The sequence below is a fragment of the Chenopodium quinoa genome, unplaced genomic scaffold (genome assembly GCF_001683475.1).
Source record: "Chenopodium quinoa cultivar QQ74 unplaced genomic scaffold, ASM168347v1, whole genome shotgun sequence".
NCBI lineage: Eukaryota > Viridiplantae > Streptophyta > Magnoliopsida > Caryophyllales > Amaranthaceae > Chenopodium > Chenopodium quinoa.
In genome coordinates this window covers 9,513,767-9,541,008 of record NW_018744367.1, presented here as the reverse complement: position 1 = coordinate 9,541,008, position 27,242 = coordinate 9,513,767, and the positions used below count along the sequence as shown (strand labels likewise).

Genomic DNA, 27,242 nt, shown 5'->3' with positions numbered 1-27,242 from the left:
TTTCACTATTCCCAAATTGCCCTTCTCAAATTGCAAAATTACCAAAAAAAAAAAATCCTATCATAACTACCCAATAATAATCGCTCCCTTTCTTTCACATAAATTTACATATTCAATTGTTCTCACTCCCCATAAAATATAAAACCACTTTATTATTTTTTTTCATCTAATTTCTTATATTATACACGCGTTTCTCTTAACTTGTATAAATAAAAAAATAACTTAGAAACATTTGGTGAAAAATCCAATCTTTCTATCATTTTTTTGATTTGACTTCAAAAGTTCTAATACGAATATAACAAACAATCCTATCTTAAATTAAAAAGTCAAACAAACAAAAGCCGGTAAAATTGAAATATCTTACACTGTTCAAATTCACAACAATCCAGTTGTACAATTATACTCACACATACAGTCACACCAATCATTATCCAAAAAAACATCGGAGTATCAGACACAGAAAAAACCGCCATTAACGATGCTTCTTCCGTCAACCTCCGCCGTCATTTTCTCTCTCCTCCTTACAACCACCACACTACTTTCTCTCTCGTCATCTTCTCCACTTTCCGACGATGTTGACTCTCTCACCTACATTTGGCCATTGCCGGCAAATTTCACTTCCGGCGCCGAAACTCTCACCGTCGATCCCGACCTTTCTCTCTCCTTCTCCGGCAATTCTCCGATCATCTCCGCCGCATTTCTCCGCTACAAACGCATCATCTTCTCACATGCAACGACTGTTCCTGCCGGATTTCGATCACTTCGGACGCCGGTTTTTGATATCAGTGTTGTTCAGATCGTTGTTCGTTCTTCTGATGAAGAGGTTTTGAATTTTTTTTATAAGGTTTTGAGTTTTGATTGGTTGGAATTTTGGTTGATGTTGTTGAATTTTGATGTTGTTAGCTTCAATTTGGAGTGGATGAGAGCTATGTTTTGAGGATTTCTGGGAGAGATAATCACTCAATTGTTGGATTTGCTGAAATCGAGGTAAGTTTTCCTCTGATTTTTACTTCAACGATTGAGGATTTTCAGAGTGATTATTAAGATAGAAGTAGAAGGGCTGATTGCATTTCTTGCTTGCTTTGTAGGCCAATACTGTGTATGGTGCATTGCGGGCGTTGGAGGTATGGATTTTTAGTACTTTTGTGGCTATGAATTTGCTTTTAAGTGCTAATGATTAGGCCGTTTTCGCTCCTTAAGTCGTTCGTATGCCGAACTGTAATTGTTATGCCATGACTGTAAAATGTCATGGAATGTCAAACTTCTCTGTGTTTCTGAGTTTAAAGGGTTGCTTGGGAAGTGGAGTTTTTTTTAAAATGCCAAATCAATTTTTAATTGGTGTAGTTGTTTCACAGTAAACATTGTAGTATGCTGCAACTATGGATCAATAAGCGCCTATGAGAGTACGCATTTAGGATTGTAGGCAATGTCATTTTCGACTACTACGTAGTATATTTTTTGCAAGGGTGTGATTGTGCGGGCTGAAATTGATTATTGCATTATGTGAATATGTCTTTTTTGCCGAGCTATGTCATATGCTCAAAACTGCATTTCATATTGCTTGTGTACCATATTATAAAATATTTGTTGATGTTACTGTATGAGTGTATGGTCTGTATCTGTATGTGTGTCTTGGCTAGACCTGTCAATTTGGGTCAACGGTTTGGGTTAAATTTCGAGTCGTTTGGATCGGGTGTAGTCTCGGACTCTCGGCTGCTCTCACAAAGGAGAGTTCGATAATTTACAAATTGAAAGTCTAAGTGAGGTTCCATCAAAGCCATTTGACAACGGAAGTTACTCCTTCATAAGGTGGTAGTTTTATCGCATCTTCTCCAATTTGGAATAACTCACATGCATACTCACATTTCAAGGGCATGCTTGGATTGAGAGTGATGTATTACTAGGGTAATGAAAGTCAAATTTAAGAAAATGAATGTGAATATAAAGAAAAGGAGAGATTAATGGTGTGATTGTAAGGGGATTATGTAGTGATGGTGTGGTGAGAGGTAAAGAAAAGGGAACTATTGCCCTCATTTTGGTGGTAATAGTTACATTAGGGTATGAGGGTAATGATTATTTCATTTCTTTCTTTTTCTCATGTCACAACAACTTTATTTCATTTGTACACTTTATCTTCCACAACGCTACCTCTAGTCATTTATGTTTTTCATAGTTTGACTTTTATTACCCCTTAATTCATTTTCCCTAATCCAAGCATGACCTAAATGAAGACTTGAGCCACTCAACAAACACAACTTCCTTTGGTTGACTTGGATGTGATGGCTCTTTTTATGTACTTAGTGCATTGTCATGGGATGTTTCACACAATATAAAACAATCTAATGATCAAATGGAAGCGGGATATATTTTTCCTTTTGTTGGTATCTTTTCTACATAAAATGAGAAAGATGGAATTAGAAAAAGTTTAGGAAGTATTATTCTCCCATAATTTGATGAAAGTTCATCTAGAACACTTTCTTCTTATTTCCTTTACATTAATCAGATTTCATTATTCCCCTCTTCAGTATCATGTTGGTACTTTAAACATCCCTCCCACTCTCCCAGTCTCTCTCCTTCTATTTAAATTCATGAACCTTCCTTTTAATATTGTCATGCAGACTTTCAGCCAGTTGTGCACATTTCATTATGAATCAAAGACTGTAAAAGTAATGAAGGCTCCTTGGTATGTTCAAGATGAACCGAGGTTTGCATACCGAGGACTTCTTATAGGTAAGCCTAAGCCATATCTAAAGGAATCTGTAAGATTTCAATTGGGTATTTTTGGGCCTTAGATTCAGTTTGCTATCCCAATAATGTCTAATGTTCTTTGAGCTGCCACTAATGGAAACTGGAAAAGGAAAGCAATTAAATAAGTAATTGGCTTGGTTGAATCTGTTATCTATCACTATCTCTTTCTTACAGTTGTTGCTTTCTTGCAGATACTTCTCGGCATTATTTACCAATAGATGTTATTAAGCAAATTATTGATTCCATGTCATATGCTAAACTTGTAAGCTTTGCTTCTTGTCAACTTTTCTTTTGTTGTTGGTTCTTTTTTATTTTTCTTTATTTTTTGGTGTATTTGACAAAAGCTGTCTTGTCTTGCTGCTTCATTTGGTTCCTAATGTTTAAAATTTTATTCAGTAGAATGTTCTTCATTGGCATATCGTGGATGAGGAGTCTTTTCCTCTTGAAACTCCTTCATATCCAAATTTGTGGAAGGGTTCATACTCAAGGTGGGAGCGGTACACAGTTGAGGATGCTTATGAAATTGTCAAGTAAGCTCTCACTTCAGCCTTCATTATAAATTGTTAAGTTCAAATAATGACAACCTTTCTTGTTTAGTTTGTAAAGTATTTTCTTTGTAACACCGAGGAACTTTAGTCTCTTAATGTTAGTCATTTTCCCTGCAACGTTTGTCAAATGTTTTTCAATATATCTTTTCCTAAATGTTGTTGAAATTGCATTGGATTTTATGTTAAAATTAAGACGTATGTAGTACTCCCTCCGTCTCATAATACTTGGGACATTGGAGTGGACACATAGTTTAAGAAAACTACAAGTGGGTTTATTTAAAACATTTGTTTATTGTAAAAACGATTCTCTTTTGTATTTTTATATTACAAGAAAACAAGTGGGGTGGGAGTGGGGTAGGTGAGGGGAGAGAAAATGTGGAAAAATATTATTTTATTAGTGGTCACATTCCATATTTAGTAACGTGTCAAGCATTCTGGGACGGATGAAAATGGGAACTGTGTCAAGTATTATGTGACGGAGGGAGTAATATGTAATGGTAAGCAATGCAAGAAACTATTTATTTTCCCATTCCAAAGTAAGACATCTTACGGAAAAGGAGGAGGGTGTTAAGGAAATGAGAGTTATAGAAATCCAATACTTTGGAGTTAAGTATAAAATACCCCCTGTTACATTAACCTTATACCCATTGGTTACTTTGTCCAATAACCACCCCTTAGCGTAAATATGTGTTCTTAATTTTTTTTTTTTTTTTTAAAAATATGTCATTTTGGCACTAGTGCGAATTGTTAATTGTGGATTCTATCTCATCATGTTCAACACACCCCTATCTCAAAATAAGCATTTGTACCATGTTAATCACTCTTGACTATTTGTTCAAAAAAAAAAAAAAAAAAAATCCCAGCATTCGGATGAGTATTGTAAAGCCACCATGCCCACCAAACAGAAATCCTAGAAGATTTCTTTGTCCCTTTTAGAGAAAGATTCACACTCTATTTCTAGGTGCTTGCTCTGGATATGAGCTAGTCAAACTTGAATATGTGCAGAACATCTGGGTCGACATTGCCTTTTTTCCCCTAAATATAGATCCCAAATATATGAAGTACTCACTGATTTCTAGCTTTACAACACCTTGATTGGTGTCTTCCATGCCAAATTGCGCACCAAATGCTCTGTTTCATTTTTAACTGTGCCTCCTCAAAGCTCCTGTCTGTTACCATAGTTGTGTGCACCGTGCAAACGTATTCTTAGCACATGTTCAAGGCTCATCCATCTAAACAAAATATGATCTGCAACAACATACATGAGTCTATGACACTTTTTTTGTGTGAATTTCTTCTTGTTTATAAGACCATAATTGTTGCCAAGAGAAAATAATTTTGTAGATCCTTTTGTATTCTGGTCTTAATCGGAAAATCATTGGACCCTTTGAACCAATTCTAACGTTTGTCCTCATTCCACCGTACATATGTTTAATAATGTTGATATTCCTGTATGTGATACACCCTTATTTGTCAATTCCCACCAAAGTACATCCTTTGGTACCTTCACTACCTTGGCATAAGCCATCTTTTTATCGATAAAAATCATGAGCAATTTATTATTATTATTTTTTTCTTATGCACCGTTGCTAGTTGAATTAAGACTTAGGAGGTAAATAGTATTTTAGGCCTGTGCGCCAAGTCCAGACTGGAAATTGGAATCGATGATTTTATGGGACTGAAGTGGAACAAATTAAACCTACATTTTCAGGTCCGGTTCCAAGTTTAGGCCGGATTGGATCGGTAAATATGCATTTGACATATTCCTGGGATAAACCGGTCCTCTTTTTGGGATCTTGGTAAAGGAAATCCTACTATAGCTACCAATATACCCTGTAAAACATGTCAATAATGTCATTCATAATTTGATCTGACTAGTATGTTTGGTACAGGATTTATGCATTTGATATGTTCCTGGGATAAACTGGTCCTCTTTTTGGGATCTTGGTAAATGAAATACAGGAAAACCTACTATATTTTCCAATATACCCTATAAAATACATGTCAGTAATGTCATTCATAAGTTGATCTGAGTAGTATGTATTATATGTTATTGGTTTATCCTTAATTTATGCATTTGATATATTCCTGGGATAAACTGGTCCTCTTTTTGGGATCTTGGTAAACGAAATCCAGGAAAACCTACTATATCTTCCAATATACCCTATAAAAAACATGTCAGTAATGTCATTCATGATTTGATCTGAGTACTATGTATTATATGGTACCGGTTTATCCTTAATTTACGAACTAGATCTGATTACTTTTCCCTAGTAGGTTTGATCTACGGGGCATGCTGTATTGCTGATGTTTTGATTGTCCTTATTCATTTTGCTGCTATTGTTCATTGTAATCACCTATCTTTTTGGCATCATTATGATCTACCTGTCCGACATTCTTCTTCCCTCCTCACCCCCTCCCTGTTTGGTTATAGACTTTGTGAAAGCTTGATTCTACATTCACTGACTGAAATTTTCTCCTTCAACCTTTGCATCTATGTGATGGCTCACATGCAGCTTTGCAAAAACAAGAGGTATGATATATCTTTTGCTATATATCTTGTGTTATCCTCGAAGTATCACTTTTCTTTTTCTTTTATGGGCTGCCTTAAAATTGTTTCATTTTGTGCTAAACAATATAATTAGATGCCAGATTTTAGTGTGTGTCGACTTCCTGCACGTGGATGATCTTCTTGGCCCTTGGCTTTTTTTGAAAAAAGCTCCTGTAGCTTGCCTTAGCCTAATTGACAGCGAGGTACCACCCTCGTTATCTTGAGCAATGCTGGGTGCTATGAGGAAAATGGAGCACCCTTCCCTTTATTCTTTATCCCTTCGTTTATTACTTTGATTATTCTCTCTCCCTCCTATTTCTGTTGCTATTTGCACTGCTCCTTGAAATGTAATCCTCCAAGAAAACAACATTTTTAAAGAGTTGCGTACCTTGTCATACCTCGCACCTCAGAAAGACAGAAACCTTTTGTTTCTTGGAGTGCCTAGCACCTTTTAAGCAAAGGGCCTTTGCGTGTGCTGTATGTCTGTATATATGCATATTTTTTAATTTTTTGTATGGCTTTGCCTTATGATACTTGCACTTGTGTCAGGCATCCATGTCATGCCAGAGATAGATGTTCCTGGTCATGCGGAATCATGGTATGTAATCTCCTTGTGCGCCCCTTTAATTTCTGTTTATGAAAAAGCTTAAGAATCTGTAGAATTGGCTAGCTCAAAAGGGCAAATCCCTTTTCTGTTAAAGTTACCCAAGATATTAATTTACTTGCAAAATATTTGTTTTTTATTTATAATCTCTATTCTTATGGAAAATTAAATCGTAGCTCTGCCTGTGTTCATCCCATGCTTGGTTTTTAAATTTTTTTTGATTGAAAAAATGGCCCCTGGAAATTTTTTCTATCAATGTGACCATTAGAGAAAGGTAGTATTCTGTAGTATATTGTTTATTTGCTCAAAACTGCTTCTATGCACGTCAATTTCTTGAAGCTGTCCCTTTCGTTTAGTTATTAAAGCTGTAATAAACTGGTATAATTAATATCTTTTCAAAAAAAGAAAAAAAAAAGCTGATATGATTAGTATTTGTTCTTCCCTTCTTCCACACCATGTGTTATATTGTGATTTGTGAGTTAGTGTTTGCTCATGTTTTTCGTCCGACTGTCTGTGGCTCTGTGCTGATAGCTCAGAGTTTTTCATCAGGGACAAGTAAATATTTTGCAGTATATTTGCATTTTCTCTAAACTACTTTTGATGCATGTCGATTTCTGATTATCTTGAAGCTGTTCCTTTATTTTTGATAGCTAAAGCTGTAATAAACTGATAGAATTAGTAAACATGAAAATTCTTCACTTCTTCCTCACCGTAGGTTATTTCGTGAGTTTTGTTTGCTCATGTTTCGTGAATCTTATTATATTGAGTACTTCTATAGGTTAGCTCCAATCTTAATCTCATAGGGATAATTTTTTTATGCAGGGGTGTTGGATATCCTGATCTTTGGCCTTCTTCTTCCTGTAAAGAGCCACTTGATGTCTCCAAAAACTTTACTTTTGATGTGGTTTCTGGTATTTTGACAGGTCAGATCTTCGTATCACGTAATAAACCTTTTTTTTTTTTTTTTTTTGAAGAGTATCACAGAGTAAACCTTTATCAAAACTAAACTGATCAAATAGACCCTCAAACCTCATTAAAATTTCCCGTTAAAAAAAGAAAACCAAAATTATTTAAATTCCAATAAAAAAAACATTATTACATGTACAATTCCCTGTTTTTTTTTGGAGGAGTACAATTCCTTTCTTTAGTTCCACTGTAATTCTAAAATACTCGTAAGTAGTGAGCCAGCATTTATCCATACTTATAGTTATTACAGATTTAGTGATATAGTAAAAAAATAAAAACGACCTTGTAGAAAGTTTAGAATTACATGCTATTGTTATCTATCTTCCATACTAAAGAAATTGTTGCTACATTACTATAGCTAGTCCCTTTTTTGTTTTTTTTTTTTTTTGTTTTTGCGATATGTTTAACGACTACTATTTGTAATATGCAGATATGGGAAAAATCTTTCCATTTGAGCTATTCCACTTGGGAGGCGATGAGGTTAATACAGGTATACTTTTAAAGCATCCTATAATACATTATGCCATAGATAAGAATCCTTGATCGATCAAGTAAATGATTTTCAAGACAAAATGTACTTCTATTTCTTCTTTAATGTCTTTCAAAAAATAAATTGGTAGGAAAGGTGTCTATCTTCACAAAATTTATTCGGTTAATTTAATTTACTATCACTATAGCACTAAATCTCTATGCTCGTTTTCGTATCATGCCTTTTCTTTCTGACTAGGTGATGCAAAAACTCACTCATTTTCACTATAATTTTTTAATTTCTTCATGGAAGATGGTGTTTAAATATCTTGTATTTTTGTTATAATTTGAAGCTAAGTTAAGTGGTAGATTGGGACAAAATTACCACTCTTAGTTTCACCACAAAATTGAAAGGCCAAACGTGGGTAAGATTCTAGGAAAATTTGTTATTGAAATTTTGAAAAAAAACCGGCTTATTTAATTTTATATTCTTTTCGTCCAAAACCACCTTATTATAAAAAAAAAAAAAAAAAAAAAAAATCTTTGACATCACCTTTCAGGATGTCTTAGATTCTGTTCAATTATCCATCAAAAGGGTCCTTTTGTTTTCTTCCATCCATTTTTTTGTCTTTCAATTTCGAAATTATTATATTACATTTAGTAAGAAATAATTAAGAAGAAATCCAATCATCATCAAATATTAATCAGATACAACTCGACTTTTAAAAGTTTCAAAGGTGAACAAACTGAGAAGTATTAAAGAAAGAAAAAGTTTTGCCTTAATATTATGTACCCAAGAAAGTAAAAGCCCTAGTACACAAAATTATTAAGTCTCACATGCTGTTAAAAGTTGTTCGTAGTTCAAAGGTCATGAATTCTATGCTCACAATTTTGAACTATATGTTCATAATTTTTGAGCTATTTTACTCTTGGAGGTATAGGTAGGAGCTTTGTTTTTTATATATTTTTTTATTTTTTATTTGTTGATTTTTCTGGTTCGTGGTTATTGTATACAAAGGGTGAATTTTAGATGGACGGAGATAACTTTTATATCTGTTACAAAACTGCAAGTCTGAGATCTAATACTATTGATCTCTATTATTATGATCCATTAGCAATTATTATTAAGGAAAATTTGACTTTTGCTACCACAAAAATGCATCATTTTGATTTTTACTACCCATCTTAAATTTTATTTTATTTTACTACCATCAAAAACCTAAAAATATTAATTTTGCTTAACAGTTCTGTTACTATTTCCGTTTATGGGCCCCACTTACTTACCTCATTCCATTCTCTTCTTCCTCTCTCTCCACGAACCTCCTCACAGCAGCCCATCCTAAACCCCTAACCACTCTCCGGCAACATGCACCACCCACTCTTTGGCAACCCCCACTACACAATCATCAACGAACACCGATCATTACCATCAATCGGCAACATCATCACCAAGCACCAAGTAATCTGAGATTCTCAGCCATTAGATTAATTGAAGAAATTCAGCCTCGAATTGAAATTGGTCTATTAAAAGAAGCGTCCTCTTCAAATCCCAATTAATTTGAAGATTATTTTTTCAAATCTTAAATTAAGTTGAATTAAATTGAAATAGGTCGATTAAAATCGAGTAACCAATTATAGTTGAATTGCAAGAAAAAAAATAAAATAAAATAAAAGGTAGTGGTTGGAGTGGGGGTTGTGGCGAGGTGATTGTGTTGCGGGTGCTGCTTGTTGCGTTGGGGTTGTGTAAACGGCGGAGCAGCGCGGTGGAAAAATAGTACTGTCGTGATTGTCTTGGTTGGTTTGTGGGTTGATATTGGTGAGGTGGTTATGAGAGGTGTGGTGGAGGATTAGTTGAAAATGGGGCAGCAAGTGCCAAGTAGGAGTTCTGTTGTTGGTGTTTAACGGCTGCCGATGGCAATGAGATTGAGGGATAAGACTTGGTGCAACGGTGATGGTGGTCGATGTGGGTAGTGTTGCTGTCAAGTATGTGTAGGAGCATAGCTGCGGGGTTGTAATTGGGGCAGCCCCGTTGGTTTGTTGGTGGCTGGGCTGCTGCTTGGTTTGAACAGGTGATGCTGCAAGGTGGCGTTGGTAGGGGAGCTACAACTTGATGATGCTGCAAGGTGGCGTTGGTAGGGGAGTTATTGGTGGATTTGTGTGGGTGAAGGTGTGGTGAAGCATAATGAATATGTGGGGTGGAGGTTAAGGTGATAGAAGCAAGGTGAAATAAGTAGGCCCCACAAACGGAAATAATAACGAAATTGTTAAGTGGTAGCAAAATCTAAATTTTTAGGTTTTAGGTGGTAGTAAAATAAAGTAAAATTTTAGACGGGTAGCAAAAATCAAAGTGGTGTGTTTTAGTGGTAGCAAAAGTCAATTTTTCCTATAGTTAAAGTAGGACCACAAGAACCACTGCAACTCCATGTGGATTTGGCTTTTACGCTAAGGGATGTATGCTGCCATATCCTTAACTAGTGTAGATTAGTGGAAATATGATACAAGGAACACAAGAATCTTTTTATACTTAAATTGGATATGAATTTGGATAAGGATTAAGTGCTACCAAGTGTTTTTTAGAATCAATTTCGCTTTACTGGATATGATTATACCGCTGCTAACCTTCTGATCCATACCTCAGGCTGGCTCAAGTCACTATGGATGTAAATTTCTTAATACTAATTTACGCTACCAATAAGAGTAAAAAGTCTGCTCTGTTTACATCAGTGCATTCCCCAACACCAATAGAAAGATAGTGTGACTTTTGTGGAGTACAGAAAAGCAGCCAAACTTTATGGTTTGAGGTGGTCTTTTAAAGAGTAGGAAAACAGAGTACATGCCAGCCCTCAGATTTGCGTTTGATGGTGATGAATCTGATGGGGTGGGTAGCCCTTGCTGCTAGTTGTATATGGGATTTGTAAATTGTCTTGTTGAAGCTGCTGGTATCATAGAAAGAACTCAAGGAAGTCAGCCTTGGGGTTCCTACTGCTATAACATTAAAGGATTTTGTGGAAGCAGTATCTCGCAAGTGTTATGTCACACTTTACTACCATTGTGTTTAAATTTAGAAGTTGAAAAGCTTCAATTCATTATTATAGAATGTATATCCAAGAGTTCTGGGACATTGTTTAGAGTGTACATGGAGATATGCATTTAAACTTGTCATTTTGAGAGAGACTTTATACCTAAAAGTGATTACATATGACTTTAAAGTTGAAACTTTTATGGCTTTCTTATATGTGATATATTTGTATTCATATGGATATGGCTTTAACAATGGACATAACTGCTGATGGGGTAATAAAATAGTATATAACACATGATATGGATAGCTTTCAACTCAACAAGGCAAGAAATGGAACAACCTTTAGGTTACATAACAACATTGAGCTTTGTAGTTGGACAAATAGAGAGTTTCGAGAGAAATTAAGAGCAAAGGGAAGACGAGTGCAAGGAGGGACAAGTCTTTTGGTAAATAGCAAGTTTTCTTAGGGTGAGTTTATCATTGAGGGATAGCTCAGTAAAATTGTTAAAAGAATCCCTTGTTGTTTCCGTAAAAGAATTTTGGATCTGAGTTGTGGGGGAGCCTGCTCGCCTGGTCAAACCGAGTCCTGCAAAACAACGAAAGTCAACTACCTCGGGAGGGTGTTCCCGAGAAAGCCCTCCGACGGTGAAGTCAATCAACTGTGTTTAGAGAAAAAAATTTTTAGAGAGAGAGAGAGAGTGGGGAAAAAATTAATTACCTTGCTAATCTGTGTAGATTAGTATTTATAGGAGAATATTAACTAACTTGATTAGGGTAAGGATTAGGGTTTCTGGCCGTATTAGACCTCGTTGGGCCACATTAAGGTTTCTCGGGATGCGTGTTGTGCATGATTATGGAATTTTTTGTTTAGGGTTTAAGTAAGGGCATTTTGGTAATTTCTGTATTTAATGAACGTGGGCCCAAAAGGGGTCCAAACATTAGCACCACGACAAAGTCGTAAAGTGCATAATGCGGTTTGGGAGTTTGTCGGAAAGACATGGATTGAATGAAATCAACCGGCTCGGTGACATGGACTGTGCTCGAGTAACATCCTCATAACAATAATTTAATAATAATATTTTTTTTAGTCTAGCCTAACCCTCGTGTTGATGTTGCCTGGCAGGCTGCTAGGCGATGGTGGCCTAAGGTTGCTGTGCCTCGCAGGCCGCTAGGCGATGGTGCCTCGCAGGCTGCTAGGCGATGATTCTTGGCAGGCTGCTAGGTTGCTGGGCGATGATGCAGCGCGCACCATTGATCCTCGCCTGAGCGATGGTCTGCGTGCCAGTAAGCACCTAAGCCTGGTGGGCGATGACTTGTGGCGCACCAATGAGCATCTAGGCCTGCTGGGCGATGATTCGATGTGCACATTTGAGCTAGGACAACCCATGGTGGGCGATGATTTTGTTGTGCGTTGCAGCCCCTTGTCTTCATGGGCAATGATTCAACCCTCGACCAATGGCTCTGGACTTTTTTAATCGCGTTTGCACGTCTTTCCAGCATGAAAATAGGGATGTTTTGGCATTCGTGTGTCTTGTGGGCGATGAAGTGTCTTGGAAACCTTCTATCATTATTAAGAATGCTTAAAAGTGACCCATCTCGTCATTTGCTGAAAGCAATGTTGCCCGTTACTTTGTAAATTTTTACAAAAATATCGGAAGGTCATAACCTGGTCCTCGGGTGTCCGAATCGAACAATTTTTTTTTTCAACTTGTGTATTTTTCGAGATCTTTGCAGCTACGATGTCTGTAGGAGCTCCAGCCCAACGAAATTGCGAAAAAAAAGCCTATAGCATGGTGAAAATGCCATTTTTCTAATTACGGTCTCACTATGAGGCATGGCTTGAAATGGTGTCCTGCTTGGATCACCCTATAATGAGCCCCTAGGATGGGCGATGATATAATTGACGCTTTCTAAGAGCCCCTTGGGTAGGCGATGATAAGAGATATTCTTTTGTATACGATTTCGTATAATTATATGTATTCTTTGTACTTTTCTGCATGAGTAACAAGCGTCTATGACATCCTCCTTCTGCATGAGTGACAAGTGTTTGTGACAACCTTCTTTTGCATGAGTGACAAGTGTCTTTTAGCTCATTTTGAGGCAAACATTTCTTTTTATAAAGCCAAATTCGCATACATTTCTCATCCACATTTTCATTCTTAAAAGATTTCTAGTGAGAGAAAGTAGTGAGAGAAAGTAGTGGAGGAAGGCGTTTGTAACACGAGTCGGTAGAAGGAGGCTTGTACGCTCTTGTTCGAAGGTAGACGAGGCGGTATTCTTGGTTCAACATTGGCAGGAGCTCCATTTAATTGAAAGACGCTTTCGATTAAGGTACGCCCTTGTTCTATTATGCTTTCTTTGTTTAATGGCTTCATTGTTGAGTTCATCTAGCATTAGACTGACATGGTGGGTTGAACAAGGTAAGCCCGCCGTGGAAGTAGCATAAGATTGTTCTGCTACCTCCGGCATCCCTTGTGCCGATGTGTTGCCGGATTTTCCTGGCGGGTCTCCATACTCGTCATACGAGGAGCACTATGGCCCTGTTGAGGTGCCTGGGGCCTTCTCAAAGGGAGACAATTTATTTTATAGGCACCTTGTAAATGGTGTATTTACAATAATGGAGGCTGTGGAAGACCAAGGAAATGAAGATCGCAATCACTAGGGCAACGTAGAGCAATATCAGCCGATTGGGGGAGGCCTGCAGGCTTATGGTCGAGGGCGACACACCACCTAGACCAATATTCACGGTCAATGGCCGAGAAATATGGTGTAACCGACTAGTATATGTGGGGTACGCTCCTGATGACGGGGACACCCCCGCAAATCCACCTCCGTGGTGCACTGCCGTGTATTTGGAATTATTGAACCAGGGAATGCGCTTTCCCTCCACCCCTTTGTGAGGACTCTATTACGGGAGTACAATATAGCCATTTGCAATTTGACGCCCAACTCTTAGCTAAAAGTGTACTCCTTTTTAATGGTGTGTTCCATGATAGGTTGATCTCCGACTCTAAGGCTTTGGAGAAACTTGTTCACGTTGATCCCCTCCGAGGATAATTTTGGTACTGGTTAGTGGACATTTTGCATCCTCAATGGTTTTAAAGTGGTGTGAGATCAAACATCGAACGTCAAAAACTGGCGTGGTCAGTTTATGTTTGTTTATTTACTGTCGTAGTTGGGACATCCCATTGGTTTCGAATTTAGGGGAGCCCAACTTGAGTTTGAATTGTGACATTCCTCCAATAATGAAGGAGGTTGTAGTTGCGCTTTGTCTAGAAACTAGGGTTTCTTGATCAATGGCAACCTTATTCAGTTAAACCCATGACCTGGATACCCGACGAGGCCATTTTATAGGATGAGAGGAAGCTTTGTTTAGTAAGCCTTGGCTTCCGCTCGCAGGGTATGATGAGAGGGGGTCTTTTGCACGTATTATCATTATAGATGCCTTTGCGTTGTTGACTCCTAAATCTCTTCCAACTTTTGTGCAACCCTCGGATTTATGGATTCAAAGGCGTTGAAGAACCATAAAGTCATGGCCCAGCAAGTTGCCGCGGTAAGGAAGCAGCTAGAAAAGGGAAATACCTCCCCCCACCTTCGGTAAGTTCTCTTGGTTGACTTTGAATGTATTTACTTCAGCCGTGGTCGATGAATTAGGGCAAGTTCCACTACCGCTCCTGAGGATCAGGAACGTCAGCCTTCAATAATGCAAGAAGGCAATGACCAGATGGTACCATCCCCTTAGCGTCCGTCAAGCCCCAAAAGGAAGAGGCGCGATGATGGAAGTAGTTCATCTAGCAGGGCCACTTTTTGGGACCTCCAAAATTCGAGTAAGGAGGCTCGTGCTGAGTTAGCCTTAAATCACCTTTATTCGAGCATTGACGCGGACCACCTCAAGGACTTGGATCACCAAAGTGAATATAAGATCACCAAAGTGAATTTAAGATCATGCAGCAGTCGCGGACTAAGGTTATTTACCCCCTTTTTCCTTATTATTGTAATTATTATTTTTTTGCGTTGTGACTAACATGCCTTCACTACAGTATTTGGTACAGGCCACCGCGTTTGCCAAGCATGGGCTTAATGTGGAACGCCTAACCCAAGGGAGGGACCAGGCATTCAAGAAGTCACCGCGTTGAAGCAGCAAGTTGCCGACCTATAATCGCAGTTGAAAGAGATGACACACCTTAAGCAACAGGCTCTCTTGAGGGTGACGCGGATCGGAGCGGAAGGAGGCTAGAGATAAGTTGAAGACGGCTGGCGGATTTGGAGTCTTCAAAGGAAAAGTTGGCCAGCGGGGCAGATGAAGACGCTGGCACTCAGTAAGAGATGGCGAAGGCTTGGTTCTTAACAGCAGACGAGTAGGCCCACATTGCAGAGTGTGTTGAAGCCAATGAGTTGGGGCAAGAAACAGGCATTTGTCGTTTTCAGGCTGCCTTTGAACTTGTTCACCCAATTCTCCAGTTTGGGCCTCTCTATGACAAGTACCAAGAAATCCGCCAAAGAGAGCTCGATGAGATGATGAAGAATTTCTCGGTTTGTGATTAAGAACATGGTAGTCAAGCCCAAGAGCACCCACCGACGGGCGACCAATACCAAGTGGGTAATGATTAATACCATGTGTTAAAAGCAAACTATTATGAGGAGGGTGCCTCCAACTCTTATTCACACCATGACTAGTTCCCTCGTTTTATTGATTTTCCTTGTGTTCTTGTATTTCTTTATTTCTATGTAGACTTGCATTTGAAGTAATATCAACGAGAAAACAAACTGTGTTATGGCTAACTTGTGTTTATTGTTATGTTTGACGCCCTTTGGGGCAGCCGAGCCCCTTGGGTGGGCGATATGTGTTTAACACCCCTTGGGGCCGATGAGCCCTTTGGATGGGCGATGATCCGAGCCCCAAAAGGCATCAAACATAACAATAAACATAAATTAGCCATAACACAGTTTGTTTTCTCATTGATATTACTTCAAATGCAAGTCTACATGGAAATAAAGAAGTACAAGAACACAAGGAAAAGCAATAAAACGAGGGAACTCGTCATGGTGTGAATAAGAGTAGGAGGCTCCTCAAAATAGTTTGCTTTTAGCACGTGGTATTGATCATTGCCCACTTAGTATTGGTTACTAGTCGGTGGGTGCTCTTGGGCTTAACTATCTTGTTCTTCATCACAAACCGAGAAATTCTTCATCATCTCATCAAGCTCTCTGTGGCGGATTTCTTGGTACTTGTCATAGAGAGGCCCAAACTCGAGAGTTGTGTGAAGAAGTTCAAAGGCAGCTTGAAAACGACGAACGCTCGTTTCTTGCCCTAACTCATTGGCTTCAACACACTCTGCAATGTGGGCCTGCTCGTCTGTTGTTAAGAGCCAAGCCTTCGCCATCTCTTGCTGAGTGCCAGCCGTCTTCAACTGCCCCTTAATGGCCAACTTTTCCTTTGTCGACTTCAAATCCACCGGCCGTCTTCAACTTATCTCTAGCCTCCTTCCGCTCTCTTCTGATCTGGGTCACCCTCTAGAGAGCCTGTTGCTTAAGGTGTGTCATCTCTTTAAGCTGCGATTCTAGGTCGGCAACTTGCTGCTTCAACGAGGTGACTTCTTGAATGACCTAGTCCCTCTCTTGGGTTAGGCGTTCCACATTAAGCCCATACTAAGAAAACACGGCGGCCCGTACCAAATACTGTAGTGAAGGCATGTTAGTCACAACGCAAAAAAAAAAGGAAAAAAAGATAATAAGGAAAAAGGGGGTCAATAACCTCAGCCCACGACTGCTGCATGATCTTAAATTCACTTTGGTGATCCAAGTCCTTGAAGTGGTCCGCGTCAACATTCGAATAAAGGTGACTTAAGGCTGACTCGGCACTCGCCTCCTTACCCGAATTTTGGAGGTCCCAAAAAGAGGCCCTACTATATGAACTACTGCCATCATCGCGCCTCTTCCTTTTAGGGCTTGACGGACGCTGTGGGGATGGCACCATCTGGTCACTGCCTACTTGCATTATTGAAGGCTGACGTTCCTGATCCTTAGGAGCAATAGTGGAACTTTGCCCTAGTACCTCGACCGCGGCTGAAGTAACTCTTCCGTGGGTCCTTTGCAAAAATTACAGATTCAAACCACCAAATGCATTCAAAGTCAGCCAAGAAAACTTTCCAAAGGTGGGGGGAGGCATTTCCCTTTTTTAGCTGCATCCTCACCGCGGCAGCTTGCGGGGCCAAGACTTTCTGGTTCTTCAACGCCTCTGAATCCAAGGGCTGCTCAAAAGTTGGAAGAGATTTAGGAGTCAACAACGCAAAGGCATCTGTAATTATAATGCGTGCGAAAGACCCCCTCTCATTATACCCTACGAGCGGAAGCCAAGGCCTACTAAACAAAGCTTCCTCTCATCCTCTAGAAAGGCCTTGTCGAGTATTCAGGTCATGGGTAACTGAACAAGGTCGCCTTTGATCATGAAACCCTAGTTTCTAGACAAAGCGTAACTACAACCTCCTTCTTCGTCATTGGAGGAATGTCGTAATTCAAACTCAAGTTGGGCTCCCCTAAATTCGGAACCAATGGGATATCCCTAATACGACAATAAGCAAACCTGACCACGCTAGTTTTTGACGTTTGATCTTTGATCTCGCAGCACTTTAAAACCATAGCGGATGCGAAATGTCCACAAACCAGTACCAAAATTATCCTTGGAGGGGATCAACGTAAATAAGTTTCTCCATAGAGTTGGCGATCAACCTATCATGGAACACACCACAAAAATGGAGTACACTTTTAGCCAAGAGTTGGGCGTTAAATTGCAAATGACTATGTTGTATTCCCGTAATAGAGTCCTCACAAAGGGGTAGAGGGAAAGCGCATTCCCTGCTTCCATAATTCTAAATACACGGAGGTGGAGTCGCGGGGGTGTCCCTGTCATTAGGAGCGTACCCCACACACCGTGAATATTGGTCTAGGTGGTGCGTAACACCGCCCTCAACCCATAAGCCTATAAGCCTCCCCCAATCGGTTGATATTGTTGTACGTTGCCTTGGTGATTGCGATCTTCATTGCCTTGATTTTCCGCAGCCTCCATTATTGTAACTACACCATTTACAAGGTGCCTATCAAATAAACCGTCTCCCTCTGAGAAGGCCATAGTCCTCCTCGTATGACGAGTATGGAGACCCGCGGGGAAAATCCGGCAACATATCAGCATAAGGGATGCCAGAGGTAGCAGAACAATCTTTTGCTACTTCCACGGCGCGCTCACCTTGCTTAACCCGCCATGGCAGTCTAATGCTAGAGGAACTTGACGATGAAGCCATTAAAGAAAGAAAACATAAAAGAACAAGGGCGTACCTTAATAGAAAGCGTCCTTTAACTAAATGGAACTCCTGCCAATGTTGAACCACGAATAACGCCTCGTCTACCTCCAAACAAGAGCGTACAAGCCTCTTTCTACCGACTCGCATTACAAACGCCTTCCTCCACTACTTTCTCTCACTAGAAATCTTTTGAGAATGAAAATGTGGATGAGAAATGTATGAGAATTTGGCTATATAAAGAGAAATATTTGCCTCAAAATGAGCTAAAAGACACTTGTCACTCATGCAAAACAAGGGTGTCACAGACACTTGTCACTCATGCGGAAGGAGGATGTCATAGACACCTGTTACTCATGCAGAAGAGTACAAAGAATACATATAATTATACGAAATCGTATACAAAAGACTATCTCTTATCATTCCCCACCCAAGGGGCTCTTAGAAAGCGTCAATTATATCATCGCCCATCCCAGTGGCTCATTATAGGGTGATCCGAGCACGACACCATTCCAAGCCATGCCTCAAAGTGAGACCGTAATAAGAAAAATGGCATTTTCACCATGCTAGAGGCCCTTTTTCGCAATTTCGTTGGGCCGAAGCTCCTACGGACTTCGTAGCTGCGAAGATCTTGAAAAATACTTTAGTTAAAAAAAAAATTGTTCGATTCGGACACCCGAGGATCAAGTTATGACCTCTCGATGTTTTTTGTCAAAATTTACTAAGTAACGGGCAACATTGCTTTCAGCAAATGACGAGATGGGTCACTTTTTAAGCATTCTTAATAATGATAGAAGGTTCCGAAGATACTTCATCGCCCACAAGACATACGAATGCCAAAACATCCTTATTTTCATGCCGGAAAGACGTGCAAATGCGATCAAAAAAGTCCGGAGCCATTGGTCGAGGGTTGAATCATCGCCCATGAAGGGGGCTGCAACGCACAACAAAATCATCGCCCACCATGGGTTGGCCTAGCTCAAATGTGCACATTGAATCATCGCCCAGCAGGCCTAGATGCTCATTGGTGCGCCATAAGTCATCGCCCACCAGGCTTAGGTGCTTACTGGCACGCAGCAGACCATCGCCTAGCCCAGGATCAAAGGCTGGTGTGTGCTGGTGCGCGCTGGTGAGAATTCTCAAAATGACTTGTTATTTCACTTCTAAGAATTAACATCCTATGAAACTAATAAGGGATTTACTTCTCTTACTAAATGTCCCCAAAAGTTTAAGGATAAAACACAAATACTTTGTATAATGCAGAAGCATCAAATTGCAAAGTAGATCAGTTTGTTCTTGTCAATCTTTTGTTATAGGTGCCCATTCCTTTATGATCTTCAATATCGATGTAAGAAACTCCATAGCCTCCAATTTTGACAATGAGAACATATGATAACCTATGGTATAGGTGAAACTACTTTGCTGAGTGGGACTGCAAGCTTTTGGGCTATGTTTGTACAGATATTTGGTGAGGTGTTTCTTAATCTAAACCTTTTTTGGGAATCAACCTAAGGCAGGTATCAATGCTTCTTTTAAAAATGATTTTAACAGGTGTTGAAGAAAATTTTTCAGGAGAATCTTATGGTGGTGAACTGGTGACTTCTTATAGAATTATGAAGAGGTTCCTTCTCTTATACTCTTATATTCTTCTAATTTATGGAAACTGGTCTCATAATCAATATCGCCTTCTAATAGGAGATTATCCATTGTATTTACTAGGTAATGCTTAGACATTAGAACTCAGCAATTGTTACTTTTCCCCTGTGATATGTTCAAGAAGGACTCTTATGTCAATCTATGAATAGTACTCTTTGTCTAAACAAAATAAGAAAGTAATCCCTTTTTTTTTTTTCTACTCTTGGGTTTATGATAGGTTTCTTTTCTGATGTTTCATGACCTTTTTATTTGTTCACAGCCTCAGTTAAAATTTTTTTTTAAAAAAAAAAAAAAAAATCTTGGCATTCATGGTTGTAAATTGCTTATAGGAATGTTGTGCTTTGAAAACTTTTCCAATTGTGGTGTCTGCTTATTATCAAATAATTTGTGTGTTTTATCTTTGGCAGAGTGTTGGAATTCTACAGCACACATAAAGCAATGGTATACTTTCGTTATAGTACTTTTCTTTTCCCTTTTGTCACAATTTCCTGTTCCGTAGTGTAAAATTTTGAATTATACCGTTACTTCCGGTTTTTTAATGGTGTCAATATCTAGAATTTTCTGTACATTTTAATGACTAACAATAAAAGATACAAAAATAATACCATAAAGGTACTACCAATGTACAAAAAGGATGGCCAGGTTAGTTATACATCACAGAAGCATACGTCATTGTGGTGTGTAATGGATTGTGGTCCAGGTCTTATGAATGTTATATTGTGCTGTATTGGCTTATAATTGCCTGTAGCAGCCATTTAAGCTCTCTATGTTGGCACATATTAGCTTTCTAAAACTTTGGATATTCAGGTTTTGCAAGTTAAATATTTGATATGTACCTGCTGAGGTTCAAAACTATGCCAAGGTCAAAATCATGTTACATTTAATCACAACATAATTAAATAAAAAAATAAATCAAGTGCATAGGGAACCTAAAACTTGACTCGAGCTATACAACCTAGCCCGAAAAAAGGAACTTGAGCTCTTGACGCTTGTAACTTTTTAAGCTCTCACCATCACAATATTGCTGACTTCTTTCTTTCCAAGTGCATAAATTTCTGTCAGTTCATCCTCTACGCTTGATAGTCCAATTTAAGCTTTTGTGGCATTATGATTGGATAGTGGGACCTTGATAGAAGATAGTGAATTAAGAACAAAGTTTAACAACATACGGAGTGTTGATCTTTATTGAAGACGAAATGTGAGAGAGGAGGCTTAGATGCTAGGACTTGTTTAGAGGGGGGAGTAGGATACATTCAGATGCTTCAATTAGAAGAATTTAAGGAATTTTAAGTGAAAGAAGTAGACCCAAGAAGATTTGAAAAAGGAGGGGGGGGGGGGGGAAAGCGGCCCTCGCTCAACTTATTAAGGATATGACCCTTGGTTTGAAGTTTTTGTTGCTGATCCCAAGTTAGGTGGAGGGGATCTCCTGCTCTTACATGTGGGGCCATTGAGCATGACCCTTTCTTCCAAGTGACCTTTTGTTAGTTGATGTAAAAATACAATTTTGCGAAAAAAATAACAAAAGATTTATGCACATGTTGATTATGAACTTAATGAATAATAACAATATAGTTCTTCCTCTCCAATCCGTTAAATTACAGTGTGAGGGTGTCCACACAACAAATATTGAATCTCCAATGAGTTTGTTCGCATAGGTTTAAGGTAGAAGTAAGATTTAATATCCCCACTAAAACTCATGACTAGATGTTTAGGATTAGGGCTTTTACTTTGATAGGAAAATAGAAAACATATGTACTTCCTTTTTTTATTTATTTTTTATTTTTTATTATTATTATTGTTATTATTATACCATATAAGATTGGGCGATAGGGGTTAAGCGCTTATTTTGGCATGGGCAAGGCGTTAATTGCACACCGGAGGCGCACCTGAAGCAAATTTCTGCCAATTTTTTTAACAGTTTATATATTGTGCCTCACTTCAAAGAGGCGCACTAAGGCGCAGGCGCACCTAGGCGCTGCATAACCCTTATCGCTTCAGCGAGCTTTTTTATACATTGTTCTAGCCAAACGTTTCCAATCACTGAATATAATTGAATATTTGAATTAACTAATACTCTATGATTGAATTTTTAGACTAACTATCTAGAGAAATGCCTCTTGATTAAATGACACTATTCCAACACTTTTCTCTCCCATCATGTGTAGATATAAGTTTTCATGACTTGCTTGCCGTTATATATTATTCTTCAGTAAAGTGTGTTTTCTCTTCTTGTTCAAGTGTTCTCACCCTCACTCTCTATTATATTACAATATAGTGTTGTTGGTAGTTGTGGTGGTGTTAATGTATTGTTTTTCTCTATAATGGTCCTGTTGTTTGGAAACATGAGTTACATACTACTATACTACAGAGTGTTTGGAAATAAGATACATGGACAAAGTTAGTATAGGAATAATTTGTGATTGGATTTTCTAATGTATATGGTGTGGATAAATAAAAATTAGAAAAGTACAACTAATATGAAGGGTTTTTTTTGGTAAAATCTTGGTGAATTCTTAATTTTGATGGGTTGGAACAATATAACAATTATTTTCAGAGGTAAGAAGCCGTTGACTACTAAGAAATTCTCTTACTCTTTAGCCATTCTTTCCAGGAGTTGAAACATGTTCTACCCTTTTAACAAGTTCTCTGGAATTAGGCTAAGTTAGATATAAGAGTGCAAGCAGATGTACCTTCTAGACTGTATTATTCTCAGGATATTGTGGGGTTGTCCAGAAGTTTGGAAACTGAATGAGAAACTCATCATTGTAACTGTACCCAGATTGACCACCCTTGTTATTTACATTGTACACATAAGTTTTGTGGTGAATTCCTGAGACTAATGATATGCATGTAAAGAGTCACAGACCTGTTAATGTTTTGTTAACTTGGAACCCAGTTTGCTTCTTGAAACAGTGTAGGATTGTCTTTCATTATTGTTGAAAATATCTGTACAAAGATTCTGATAATAGTTGTTGAGAAACCTGGCACTATCTGATGGGTTGATATATTTGAATAATATAAAGGCAAGGCTATGGAAACACTTATACCAGAAGGGCTGTAGTACTTGTAAGCTTGAGGAATAAATTTCCAGGAAAATTAGATCGATGATGAATTTCTTACGTCTTGATCAACATTTTATTCTTGGCTAAATCTGTCTGGATACCAATACTTTGTCTGTGGTCATTTGTTGAGGGAAATGAAGTTTTAAACTTTATTAAGACAAGCAGTGCCTTCTTTCTCTCCCCTTCCCTCCTTTCATCCCACTCTCTTTCTTTATCCCTCTTCCTGTATTTATTTTTGTAATATATACTTTTCTACCATGGCATTAGACTAATTTTCCCATGGTAATCATAATTTTTTTTATTTTTTATTTTATTTTATTTATTTATTATTTTATTTTTTTTAAATGCAGGTTAATAGACCATAACATGACTCATAATGACGCCTACCAATATTTTGTGCTAAGAGCTCAGGAAATAGCTATTTCAAACAATCGGACACCTGTCAACTGGTAAGCCTCTTTGTATATCTAGTATGTGTATCTTTAGTATTTGTGTATCTAGTTATCTACACATAAATGTTTGTCCATGGGTGTCAAACAAAGCATCAGAAGTCCTATTCACAAGCATATGACACAACCTATGTGGTTACCTCTGATGCCGAGAGGCATATCTAGAAAGATAAGAATGAGGCAGCTTCCCTTTAACAAGTTTAAGAATAAAAAAATAAAATAAAATAAAACAAAAGTTCTTTAATATGCTTTGTTTGTTGGTTTGGCTGACGAAGTAAAGGTTTTCTTAGTGTGATCATATTCCCTACGTGTGTTGTTTACTATGTTAAACCTTTTGTATTAGATTCATCATTTCAAAACGTTCGTCTTTTTATTGAAGAACAAGACCATTGTTTTTTTTTTTTTTTTTTTTTTCTTTGTAATTATAAAGTAATGGTCTAAGACCAAACTTCTGTTTTCAACCCCACAGCATGACAAAAGGTGATGTGAAAAAAGGAAATAAGGTTGCATATGTGTGAAGTGTCATGACATAAGTTAACATCAGTTATTAAGCATGGAAGTTCGTCTTTGTAATGAAAAACAATATTACACAAGTTGCCGACAAATTCTGTTTCATTTGTGTGCTTCCACAACTTGTTTTTTCGAGTCGTGTGATGAGATTGCATGTGTCACTCTTTGCTTTCATATTGGATGAGAAACACTTGATTTGGATCGATGATATTTTCTTTTCAGGGAAGAAACATTCAGATCATTCCCCTCGAAGCTGAATCCAAGAACAGTTGTGCATAACTGGTAAAGTTGCATCTCAGTCAAATCTAGAGTTTTATGTCTTGTTACTTTATAAGATATTTTGATTGACTATAATTATGTAACAAGTGCAAATTGGTGGTAGGCTGGTTTCTGGAATCTGTCCCAAGGCTGTGGCTAAAGGATTTAGATGTATATTTAGCAATCAAGGTGTTTGGTACCTTGATCATCTAGACGTCCCTTGGCAACCTGTTTATGAGGCAGATCCCTTGGAGGGAATTACTAATGTTACTCAGCAAAAGATGATTCTTGGAGGAGAAGTATGCATGTGGGGTGAGACAGCTGATACTTCAGATATTCAGCAAACAATATGGCCACGAGCTGCTGCTGCTGCAGGTACATTTAGTGATCACATCTTTTGAAGAAAAAAAAAATTGGTGTGTGTTGATCATACTGACCAGTTTGGAATTCCCCTCTCTTACTCCTTGTGAATTATTTGGCAACAAAGTACTCGGCATTGACCTTTGACGTGATTTGAGATGATGGCATTTATGCCAATAATAAATTAATAATTGTGATGTGGTGCTGGACAGCCCCCTACTATCATTAGAGCGTGAGCTAGCTAGTTTTAAACTTGAGGCGCTCTTTGTGATCTGAAGGTCTGAAGGTCATAGATTAAACTATGGCAAGTCTCCTAGAATTGCCAAAGGTGAAGATGAAGGTGATAGTGATGGTGAACTTGTCTTTTTAAGGACTTAACCCTAAAACCAGACCAAAAGAAAGTAGTTTTGTTAAGTTCCTTTACTACCGTGTAGTTTATAGCGCCTTAAATGAACATGGATTAATATTCTAAATCAAACCAAACCCTGTTACTTGGGTTGGTTGGATCTCAGCCTTCTCAGGTCATCCCACCTACTAGTCTACTTTTTCACATGTACTGTAACTTTGATATTAACTGTTTTTAATGTCTTACTCTAGCTTCAAGGTGTCCTACGTCACCATTCAATTTTGCCACGCCTGTAGCTAGATATAAATTCTCATCTGTGTTGCTAGCATTGAGGCATCCTACTTCGCAGAAACCCATCTCCAAATATATTGGATCACTTTACATAATTTATGGCTTTATCATGGGATTTTGAAGTTTTGAGGGACCACCAATAGATTTTGTACTTGCAGTTGAAAGTAGTTCACTTACAAGCCTGGGTCAATAAATTACACCCGGTCCTAGTCTCATTTGTTTGTTTCAGTGGTTTTTGTGCAGTAAGTAAATTAACTGGTTTAACTTTGATTTGTTTCTTCTGTTCTTCCAAAAGGTAACGACGTATAGGTTTCTAACTTAGTCTTGTCTCTGTCTCATTGCCTTAGCTGTCATAATCTGTGTATAAAGCAATCTGCTTGCTAGATTGCTCATCCATTGTCTCAATATCATAAATTCTGCCCCGCTTGACAGGGTAGTGGCTGCAGTTTGAATTATACGTGTATATGCTTCTGCCTAATTTTCTCCTGATTGTCAACCAACCTTTTTATTTAGAACGCTTATGGAGTACGAGAGAAGCTACAACGTTAGAAAACATTAACAAAACAGCACTACCCCGATTGCATTACTTCAGATGCCTCCTGAACATGCGTGGTGTTCAAGCTGCTCCTCTTACTAACTTCTATGCTCGACGTCCACCTACAGGTCCAGGCTCATGTTATGAGCAATGATGTACTTATGCTTTTATTATTTATCAGATGTGATATGAACTCGTAGATAGTTCATGCATATTCAATTGGTTACAATATAAAATGTATTTTACAGGGAATAAAAAGGTTTGCGATCTGTATGATTTTACACTCTTGACATTATGCAAGCTGTTTGAAGTCATTTTGTTTGCTTTGTCGTGTTTGGCAAATAACAATTGGCCATGGCTATGCAAATCATGTCTAATCTGATTGTATGATGCAATTGTTCATGTAGACTGCCTGGTACTGTGAATCTTGCATCTTAAGCAAAATATTTTATACATGTAAGGGCATTGATCTTTGAACGATCTTTGTTTAGTTTCCTTCGTTACTTTGGAACAGAAAATCGGAAGTGTAGAATAAAGGATGAAGAGAATCTAAGTAAAAGTTGATACCCTGAATTAGATTATAATTTGATGCGATTAAAATCATCAAAAAATCTTGCGTGAACCTGGTTCAAAATAATATTATTGTGGACCCGAGATTTATACATACGTAACTGACATTATATTCAACATAATGACCCTTATTTTTAACATAGTAACCTTATTTTTAAGGTGGTAACCTTTATTAAAGAACGTTTAATATTATTGTGAATTTGAATACGACGTTATGATCCTCATTTTAACATAGTGACCTTTATTATTCATGTTGATCAGTATATAAAATATTTCATTAAAAAAATTAACCTCTTATAGCCTATCTGCCTATATATTACCAAAATGAGTTTATTTCAATATACTGACCTTATTTTTATTATAATGACCTTTGTTATTTATTAATAAAACAACCATATTTTCTTTAATATTAGCGGCTCTTAATAAATTAGTGTGAATCAGGTTCATTTAATAATTCACCTCAAAATCATATGAGCTTTTATGTGTAAGAAAATTAGGTCCAAACAAAACCAAACTAAAAAGGAAAAATTGTGCAATTAGTATATGTGCACCTAGAAATAAGTGCACCACATCTGGGGGTGTTCAAAAATACCTGACCCGACTAACCCGACCCGACGACCCGCTGACCCGGCTTAATTTTACCGGGTATTTTTATATTTTTTTCTGAAATTTCCGGTCCACATCTATACTTTTGAACATTTAGTAAAAAAATTTGAACATTTTACAAAAAAAATGAACATTTAGTAAAAAAAAAAAATATGAACCCGTCACAAAAACTGAACATAAACATGCAATTTTTATATTCATATTTTTTAAAGAAATGTTCATTTTTTATACAATAAATGTTCAGTTTATATTATAAAACTATTGAATTATTACGAGTCAGACAAACTTCTTTCAAAATTTGTTTGACTCGTAATAATTCAAAATTTGCGATTGTTCGTTTTTTTTACTAAATGTTCAAAATTTGTTATTGTTCATATTTTTTTTTATTAAATATTCA

At 37.8% G+C, this 27,242-nt stretch overlaps 1 protein-coding gene across 1 annotated transcript; it reads left to right on the top strand.

The window, feature by feature from the left end:
* The first annotated feature begins 284 nt into the window (after window positions 1–284).
* On the top strand, window positions 285–26,149 carry LOC110696652 (beta-hexosaminidase 1-like). Its single transcript, XM_021874007.1, has 15 exons — window positions 285–823; window positions 904–987; window positions 1,089–1,124; window positions 2,619–2,730; window positions 2,940–3,010; window positions 3,148–3,278; window positions 5,813–5,829; window positions 6,397–6,445; window positions 7,274–7,374; window positions 7,848–7,907; window positions 20,266–20,299; window positions 23,271–23,369; window positions 24,102–24,161; window positions 24,262–24,512; window positions 25,648–26,149. The coding sequence occupies exons 1-15, from the start codon at window positions 479–481 to the stop codon at window positions 25,821–25,823; spliced, it is 1,626 nt and encodes a 541-aa protein (XP_021729699.1). The 5' UTR covers window positions 285–478; the 3' UTR covers window positions 25,824–26,149.
* The last annotated feature ends 1,093 nt before the right edge of the window (window positions 26,150–27,242 follow it).

Excerpts from the sequence above, each read along its gene's own strand:
- LOC110696652 (XM_021874007.1), top strand. The coding sequence starts at position 479 with ATGCTTCTTCCGTCAACCTCCGCCGTCATTTTCTCTCTCCTCCTTACA. Across the intron at positions 824-903 it reads TTCGTTCTTCTGATGAAGAG|CTTCAATTTGGAGTGGATGA; the intron begins GTTTTGAATTTT and ends TGATGTTGTTAG. Across the intron at positions 24,513-25,647 it reads ACGAGCTGCTGCTGCTGCAG|AACGCTTATGGAGTACGAGA; the intron begins GTACATTTAGTG and ends CTTTTTATTTAG.